Source organism: Hyaena hyaena, unplaced genomic scaffold (assembly GCF_003009895.1).
Source record: "Hyaena hyaena isolate Hyena2069 unplaced genomic scaffold, ASM300989v1 scaffold_194, whole genome shotgun sequence".
NCBI classification, from domain to species: Eukaryota; Metazoa; Chordata; class Mammalia; order Carnivora; family Hyaenidae; genus Hyaena; species Hyaena hyaena.
Genome location: NW_024080826.1, coordinates 2,583,438 through 2,592,685, shown reverse-complemented (window position 1 = coordinate 2,592,685; position 9,248 = coordinate 2,583,438). Strand labels below are relative to the sequence as shown.

At 50.1% G+C, this 9,248-nt stretch overlaps 1 protein-coding gene across 3 annotated transcripts in view; it reads right to left on the bottom strand.

Annotated features, from left to right (window-relative positions):
* Positions 1-1,872: 1,872 nt before the first annotated feature.
* The window catches only part of LOC120237953 (F-box/WD repeat-containing protein 12-like), a 33,256-nt gene continuing 25,880 nt past the window's right edge, over positions 1,873-9,248 (bottom strand). For all 3 annotated transcript variants that reach the window (XM_039241496.1, XM_039241498.1, XM_039241497.1), the window contains 5 exons: positions 8,464-8,622; positions 7,822-8,032; positions 6,610-6,788; positions 6,383-6,510; positions 1,873-2,444 (listed from right to left, as the gene is read on the bottom strand). In XM_039241496.1, the coding sequence (XP_039097427.1) occupies positions 2,318-2,444; positions 6,383-6,510; positions 6,610-6,788; positions 7,822-8,032; positions 8,464-8,622 (804 nt within the window). In that variant the 3' untranslated portion in view covers positions 1,873-2,317. The remainder of the gene's footprint in view (positions 2,445-6,382; positions 6,511-6,609; positions 6,789-7,821; positions 8,033-8,463; positions 8,623-9,248) is intronic.

Genomic DNA, 9,248 nt, shown 5'->3' with positions numbered 1-9,248 from the left:
TTCTACTTAACCCATCAATTATTTAAAAGTGAATTTTAGGAGTGCCTGAGTGGCTCAATCAGTTAAGCATCTATCTGACTCTTGGTTTCAGCTCAGGTCATGTTCTCAGTTTGTGTGTTCAAGCCCTGTGCTGGGTTCTGCGCTGACAGCATGGAGCCTGATTGGGATTCTCTCTCTCTCAAAATAAATAAAAACAAACTTTAAAATAAAAGTGAATTTTAAGAGTGACTGTGTGTGTCTGTGGTGACTGTCTTTTAAAAAGGAATTATTATCGTAGCAATTAGTATTTTAGAGATTGTGAAGACTTCACCTGTGGCCAAGAACTAGGGAAAAGTTTTCAGTATCTTCTATCTCTACTTAATACAGACTATCTTGGGCTGCACCTGGAGTAACAGAGGCTCTGAGGAAGTTTGAGATCCGGCTGCTGGCAGGAACCAGAGGTGCTGCTAAGGCCCTCATGCTTCCCTGGGAGCGGCAGCCGTTGAGGGGAAAGAAGCCTTAGAGCTTCGGTTGAGAGGACCTGGGAGCATGACACACTTCTGTTTCCCCCAGGCTTTTCCCTGAGGAGTCCATCTGCCAGGGTCTCCCATGCTCCCATTACAGCGGCTCTCCTCCTAAACCTTCCGTACCACAGAGCCGGCCTGGGCAGGGCCACTGCACCCAGACGTGACATCATCCAGTGCTGCTGCCAGCACACACCTGGGCCTGGCGGGCTGCCTTCCCTAAGAGCTGACCACACTGCTTCCCCAGCTGCCACATGTCCACGCCTCTCGGGTGGCCTGTACCCTCACCATTCCCTTATCGGACCTCCCCCCTTTTGCCAACATTCCAACCCCTTTATGGTGTCTTCAGCAAAAACTCTTCTCTCTCAACTTACCTGAATCTCCTTTATCTTCTGAACAGCTATTTCCTTTCTTGCTGTGTCATTTTTTTTTTTTTTTCCCAGCGAATTGTTCGCCTCCTCTCCCTCTCCCCATGGCTGCAAGCAGGATGCACTAGGACCGCTGAACACAAATCGGACTGTGGTGGGACAAACAGAGATTTCTGACTTCCAGCTGACAAAGACTTTGCGTTTCCCAGTGCACACACTATGTGAGGTGTTCACACGAGGGGGCTGGGCAAAGGATACAGGGATCCACTGTACTGCTTCTGCCGATTTTTCTGAAAAATTATCCCCAAATAAACCTTAGATCTTAAACAGGGGGAGGGTATAGATCTTCTCCTTGTGGGTAAATAACTGCATCTGGACTTGCATGGGACCCGGGTGCCATGCTGGGTATGAAGCCCGCGTACTGGGGAAGGGGTATCGGTACCGGGCCGCTGAAGCGGCAGGCTGCAGTAGCAAGCTTTTCCTCCTCATTGTCTGTCTCTCAGTGAGAACCTTTCCTCGTTCTGAAGAACTTTTCATAGCGTGAGTCCTGACTGGGAGCTGCTCTAGGGAAGCTCAAAGGGCCAAACTCTCCCATCCCAGCCCAGGTGGCATGGGCTTGCGGCCAACTCAGAAAATCACACTCACGTCTGGTGTTCCTAGCCTCGAAGTCCCCCTTCCCCAGGAGCAGTTGGGAAGCTTTCAGATGGTGTCAGTGGCACATGTGCAGAGGCAATGGCATGGACGTGTCAGGGACGCGGCAGGCCACACCTCGCTGGAACAGGGCCCTGCTTCCTGTGGCTCCGTCTGTTCCTCCCGCCTCCCCACTGCCCCAGTGCACTGCTCTATCTCCTCCCAGTAAATTCATTCCTTAGTGTTAGTTAGCTAGTTCTGTCCCTGCTGCCTTCAGCTGAGAACTCCAATGAGACGGCCACCAAAGCAGCCGGGCTTCCCTGTGGACCGACTCCAGGGATGCCATCGCACAAGATACAGAATGGCATCCCTGCAGTTAGGCACTGTGGTGCCACACGACCATTTATTAATGTGTGTCTAAAGCACATAACAGTGGGGGGAAGAACCATTTCCTTACTTCATTACATATCTGAACCACAGCATCGTCCGAGTACAACCCCTGCACCTTGTACTTGGACCTTCTCACATCCACTCCCCTCTGCCACTTGCAATCTGCACAAGCGTGGGCAGGTGGCATGGCAACTGGACAACAGGCCATAATGGGTCACCCTCCCATTACTGGTCCTGTTCCTCGTCTGAAAAATGGAGACATCATACCTCCTTCACTGGCTTGCGAGAATTTAAAAAAAAAAAAAAAGTCACATAGCATCGCACCTGGCCAGTAACAAGCATCTGAGAACCGCTCATTTCTGTCTCAATGTTGACAAATAATCATTTAGTTTGTATGTAGACAAGCTCTTCACCAAAGTGAGATCTTCAATCGATGCAGTCATCTGAGCCACGCTGTACTCTGAAGCAATAGGACCTCAGAATACTTGTCCCAATGTTTCTGGCTTCCACACCTACAATGCTCGTACTGTCGCCTTCCACATGGGTGAATCCGCTGCGGAAGGAAGGGACAGGGTGCACGTTAGCTTGAGGAAGAGACACGTGGGTAAGTAGCTAAGCCTTTACAAGGAGAATGGAGCGTAATGTCCAGACTGTCTCCAAGCAGCTCGCCCCATGTGTGCGGACACTGCGGTCACACTAGCAGACAGCAGGACAGTCACGTTCTGGAGCGGGAAATGTCAGCTCAGGGCCCTCCTGACAGTAGCTGCCTGAATCAGGATTCCAGCTGGTCTAGAAACTTCTCCTGATAGAGGAGAACTGGTACCTAATCCAATCCTGGCAGGGTAGAATCATTTCCCTGGAAGTGAGAATCAGCCCATCAATTCCTGACCAGTCTCAGTGAAAGACAAATGCCGGAGCTCACAGAGCCGTTATTTTCCACAATGTTCTCTTCGCCTACAAAGACCACACCATGCTACTCTGAGGCATGACAGAGAATGAGTGGGTGAGAAAACCAAACCAACCGAACCACAGAAGGGACTGGAGTTTCCAACAGGGGCTATTCCTCGTCATAGATTGCTTCTAAACAACACTGCCACTTTGGCTTTTATGAAATCCTTTTAGCTTAGAGTGAATTCCACACTGACTTACTGAGTTTAAAGAGCAACTGAAGTTCTCCTTAACTTAGAAACTACTACCAAGAATGGGAGGTGGCATCTCCAGACTCTCAGAAAAACACAGCATCGGCTAGTCTACACAGGGGCTGGGTAGGGAGTGGGCAGCACGTTCGGGCAGCCAGTGGTCCTCACAGTTTGTCGGCAAAAAAAGTTGAACTAGCATCTGTTTCCTTTCTTGTTCTCTTTAGAGAATTCCTTAGTCTTTTTTCTTCCAGAAGTTTTAGTAAGATTGCAGAGCTGTGCTACCATCACCTCCATCCCGTTGCATTTTCATCACTGCAAAGGATGTGTGGTGCGCATCTGCAGTGAACCCCTCCCGCACTCAGCCCCGGGCAGCCGGGGTTTGCCTTGTTTCTACAGACTTGACTTTTCTAGAAGGGTCATGTAATTGGAATCACACAACGTGGTCTCACACATCTGACTTCTTTCATGCAGCACAACATGTGGTCTGCCCACACTGCCTGCGTCTTTTCCCTGTCACTGTGGAGACATTGTCCCGACTGGATCTATCCATTTACCAGCAGATGGCTACTGGCACTGTTTGCACCTTGGTAGTGTGTTCAACAAAGCTGCTAAGGACATTCAGGTACAAGCGTCTGTGTAGACATAAGTTTTATTTCTCTTGGGTAGGCATCCGGGAGTATGCCGCTAGGTTGCTGGTAAGTTTATATTTCACATACATACCGGTTTTCCCTGTTTTCTTTAGAGAATCAATAGGTATTCACAAATGATAACGTTTTAGGAAACTGAAAAGCTCTCAGAAAGGACTGGTTATGCCTTGCAGCATTCAAAAGATGCTGGAAAAACTTTATGGGGAACAGCATGAAACAAGACAGCAAGCTTTACTGTTGCCAAACAAAGCTCCCCAAGAGAAATGACCACTCAGCAAGCATTTCTAGAGGAATCTGTTTTGAATTAGGAAAGGGGCATAATTCATATCAAGATCCATTCCAGGGTCCTGATTAAAACACATTTTTAATTATAATTTTTTAATTTTTTTAACATTTATTTATTTTTGAGAGACAGAGACGGAGCACAAGCAAGGGTGAGGCAGAGTGAGAGGGAGACACAGAATCCAAAGCAGGCTCCAGGCTCCTAGTTGTCATCATAGAGCCCCATGTGGGGCTCAAACCCACGAAACACAAGATCATGACCTGAGCTGAAGTTGGATGCTCAACTGACTGAGCCCCCCAGACACCCCTAAAGCACAGTTTTAAAAAGATACTTCTTAGTGTCCCACTTACTTGTCACGCTGACAGTGGTGTCATTTCAGTGAGGGATGTGTTCATTCTACATCCATGTCATTCAGCGCATAAAAACAGATGCAGAAAAGAGGATTCTAAGACTGCTACCCACTCAGCATGAAGGAACAGTCATTTCAGTGAACGGATATGTTGTGTAATGCATGTCGTATTTGTTTAAAAAGACGTGTAAAAAAGAAGTTTCTAAAAGTGCCTGCTAAGTTGAGAACAGTGTTACTTCAGTGAAAGGCCGTTCTACCCACTCAGTGATGATGCAGAGAATTCTTCAGAGACGCGAACAGAACAGAGAGGAGGAGCAGTGTATTTTGAGGGAGCACGACCCCTGGCAGGCAGCCTCCCCACGCGGCCCCGTTCCAGCGATCATGAGGACAAGTGTGCGCTGTGTGTCCCTCAGAAGACGGAGGCTTTCCTGTTGCTGGAGGAGAAAGCCATCACCCACAGTCCGAGTGGCTGCAGCCTGTAAGTGGGACCCACCTGACCTGAGAGGCTTGTCACAAAGGCCTCTGTGGTTACTCGCAGACTCAGCACCACAAGGCCGTGAGCCCCCCCACCCCAGGGCAGGGGCAACTGTACCGGGGCATTAATTTGTAGAAGTACAGCACCTGCAAATGTGAATGTGGCCTCAAACTTCAAAGGAATTTAAGGAGGAATTCTGAGCAAAGAAGCAACTGACGCCAAGTCCTTCTCATAATGAGCGCATTAGGGCCTGGGGAGCTCAGTCAGTTGGGCATCCAACTCTTGCTTTCAGCTTAGGTCCATGATCTCACAGTTTGTGGGACTGAGTCCTGCATGAGGCTCTGTGCTGACAGTGCACAGCCTGCTTGGGATTCTCTCTCTGTCCCTTCTCCACTCATTCATTCTCTCTCTCTCTCAAAATAAATAAATTAACTTTAAAAAAAAAAATAAGAATGAGAGCATCAGGCTGTCCAGTACAGTTTGTTTAGAAAGTTAACAGACAGGGTTAAAACCTACCTAACAGGCCAGTTGTCTTAAAATTTAAGTTAAATCTCTACTTAATTCTAAATCTTATCAGAAAGTTGAGCTGTTTACTAAAAATGAAGATTCTTCTGTGTTAATTAGAAGTTTGCTTTAATAATTATCTTCAAATGACAACTAACTGAAAACTCAGAAATGAAGTAGGTTTGCTACAGAAATCTGTAGTTTTTAAAATATTTGGTTTTGGGGTCCGCCTGGGTGGCTCAGTCAGTTAAGCGACCAACTTTGGCTCAGGTCATGATCTCACGGTTCGAGCCCCGTGCAGGGCTCTGTGCTGACAGTCAGCTCAGAGCCTGGAGCCTGTTTCAGATTCTGTGTCTCCCTCTCTCTCTGACCCTCCCCTGCTCACGCGCTCTCTCTCTCAGAAATAAATTAAAAAAACATTAAAAAATATTTTAAAAAAATAAAGTATTTGGTTTTGGGCTTAGAATTTTTTCATGTTTGCCACAGGAGGTCGAATCTACCCCAGACGCCACACCAAAGAACCGACGGCTGTCAGTGATCTCACTGCGAGCAGCTCAGGGGGTATGATCCCTACAGCCCAGCCACTTTGTAGAACTCACTGTGGCAAGAAGAGACATATGTGATTCCAAAATACTAATCGTAGAACCCAAAGCAACACTGCATTCTTTGGGACTTTTACACCTCATCCCTACTCCACCACCACCAGTACCAGGTGAATGGTTTCAGAGTCACGTGAGAGCTGGATGGCAGGGACATGCCGCCCTCCTGGGCACACTGTGCGTCCCCATGGGGCTGTGAACAGAAGAGCCACATCCCAGAGCCTCTGTTTCATCTGGAAAAGGGGGTAACACCAGCTGCAGGTGGTGGCTTTGGACCTCACAGGAGATTATGTACATGATGCTTAGCCTTTTTTTTTAAAGCAGAGTAGGAAATAGCATCTGAGCAGTGACTTGTCTCGGTCCCCAGACAGTGAGGGGATGGGGGCTAAGACCCAAGTCCCAGTCACACCCTTTCCAATGGCCTCCTTACAGATGCCACTGGCAGAGCAGGTAAGGCCACGGGCAGGCAAAGTGAAGGGAAGCAGAAGCGGTTACCTGGCCCATCTGTGGGAGCCCCCAAGCAGGTGATAGCAGCTCTTGAGGACGGGAACCTTCTTTTCCTTATTCCACATGTAGACTCGCAGGGACAGGTCGAAGGAAGCAGTGACAACTCGGCTCTGGTCCTTGAAATGAAAATCCAAGTGAGGCGGGGCCGCGGGCTCTGGGGGCGGGGCCGCAGGCTCTGGGCGCGGGGGCACGACGCAGGCGTGTCCCACACTCACCACCCACATGGATGTGATGGGCCTCTGGTGGTCCTGGAAGACTGCCAGCTGCACGCCGTGGATGGTGAAGAGTGCCAGCTCCAACCCGGACACCAGCAGGATCACCTGAGAGCCATGGCCCTTCATGAGGTGAGGAGGCATCATGGTGTCCGGTAGGAGGAACCTTGCCACCTGTTGCACTTTTTGAAATAAAAGCACACAGACTGTCATCTCGTGAGAGCAGCTGGGGGTCTGGAGTACACGGGCCTCACCTAACATGCCATGCTGTGGCACTGAAAAGAGCAGCACCTTTGTGATCACACCTGATTTCAGTCCCGACCCAAGCATTTACCCCCTGGCACCTCCTGTTCACCAGCTCTCCAACACCAATGCCAACGCCCTACTTAAGGGCACTCCGAAGATTGTAGGCAATCTACATGTGGAAGTGACAGCATCTTCACACGTACCATTCAGGGAATGGGCCCCCCGCGCTTCCCCACCTACAGCAGAATGATGTAAGTGGCGGCCACGTGAGAACTATGACATTTACAACATCTGCCAAAAACTCCTGTGGACAATAAATGCTATCTTTTATACTGTGTGGTGTTCCTTATTTAAAAACAATTAATTGTGTCATTTCCTGATGGTGTTTAGCACCAGGAAAAACAAAATTACCTCTCTTGAAGAATTCGTGCTTGTATCAGACAAGGGATTATATTACACATCCCATTTCCTTTTTTGCCTTGGCTGCTAGGAAGCTCAATATAAAGTTTATTGTCAAATAATAATATGAAAACAAATGAAGGTAATACAAATGAAAAAATGCTAAGGGCCATAGGGCAGGCCAGGCAGTGATGTGTGGTGTGGGAAAGTGGAGGCAGAAACGGAAGAAAACTGTGGGTCTTTTTTCCTGCTGGCCTGGGAGCTCCTTGGGGAAGAAACTGCATACTAAGGACTGAGAAGAGTGCATCTGTCAGAGTTGTGACAAGACAGTGAGGAGAGGCGAGACTACGTGGCCAGTGGTTACCGTCTGGACTCCAGGGCCCCACAGAGGGCCCTGCCCGCAGCAAATGCTCAGCCACTCGGCCAGTAAGTACAGTCACAAACAACAAAACGTTTGCTGGGCCGTCGTATTCACTGAGAGGGAAGAGAAGTGCCCCAAAGGAAACCCAAGCAATCTGTGCTTGAAGCACCACAGCGCACCGGGGACGGTCCTGGTATGGGGACCCTTACCCACAACGTCCACTCCTTCCTGCGACTGCTTGGTCCCTAGCTCGTAGGTGGTGACGACCAGCTGCATGCTGTTGTCGTTCCTGTGTGTCACCATCAGCCTGGCAGTCTCGTCAGGGGCCCAGCAGGCTCTGCAGGTCAGCCAGATGGGTGGAGTGGCAGAGGCGGGAGGCCTGTCTTCCACGGGACACAGCAGGGAGCGAGTGTGGAGCACCTGGGGAGACACCCACGGGGTCCTTGCCGCCGAGAACCACCGCGGAGAGCCGGGGACCCACACAGTGACCTCACTCTGTCTCACAGGGTTGCCTGTGCACCCTCGTTTCCAGACTTGTCTCACCAGACATCCCTTGCCCACCAGTCCCGGCTCGGTCGTTGTGACAGGACAACCCAGCCAACAGCTCTGGTGGTTGGGGCAGCGCGTGTCCCCGGCGTGCCTCTGTGTTCCTGTCCTGCCCACGTGCAGGCTGCCCCAGACGTCTCCCCTGCTCCTGGACCATCCTGTCTGGAGGTCCCAGTGCTGTTGGAGGGCTTGGTCCTGCACCAGAAGCCACCGTCCCAGACGCATTGACAAGCCTGGGCACAGAGCCCCCCACCTTGTGGGCACAAAGGCAGGCCCTGGAGTAAGGGACATAGGCCACCACTGACCTTCGGGCCCAGGTCTGAGTTCTGGGTGGAAGCGAACACCCACTGGCAGTCAGGAGAGCAGAGGAGGCTGGTGGGGCTGCTCGGGGACACACGGGTCCTGGACCGCAGCTGCAGCTGGGGCACTGTGAGCACGTACAGGAAGCCTTCAGCACAGGCCACCTGCAAGGCAAGGGCTGTGCTCAGCACGTGGCCTCACCCCAGGACAGAGGTCAGCTGCCTGACCGCCTCCCTGCTGGGGCAATGCCACCTCCTCACACCAGGAACAGACACGTCCGAACCGGGGGTAAGCCTTCAGAGTGAGCCCTCCACTCCCTCTTCCCAGCCACCAGGGCAGGACCGCCGGTGCTCCTTCTCCGTGTGTGTGGTTTGGTGTTAATCTAGCTGCATCTCAGGGACGAGACAAGCTGCGAACCTCTATGCTGCACCACCATCTTGGAAAAAAACCTTCACCTACTTTTTTAAAAGGACATCTTTCCACAGGCATTTACACATGGAACCCTCTCTGGACTTTGTATTCTGGTCAACTTACATAAAGATACCTGTTCTTACTAGTCAAGAAAACACAAAAACTTCACAATGCACAGAAAATGGCAGATAACATTCAAACAAAGTCTTTAGAAGGAAGTGAAAGTAAATGAGAAGCAAAACTTTTTAGCTGATAGAACCATTCCCCAAAGAACAACCAGGAATCAAGAGACCAGTACCATACCCCGACGTGAATCAAATATCACAAAATGAGCATGCGCAGACATGAAGGAACACCCTGTATCAGAAATTTAACACTC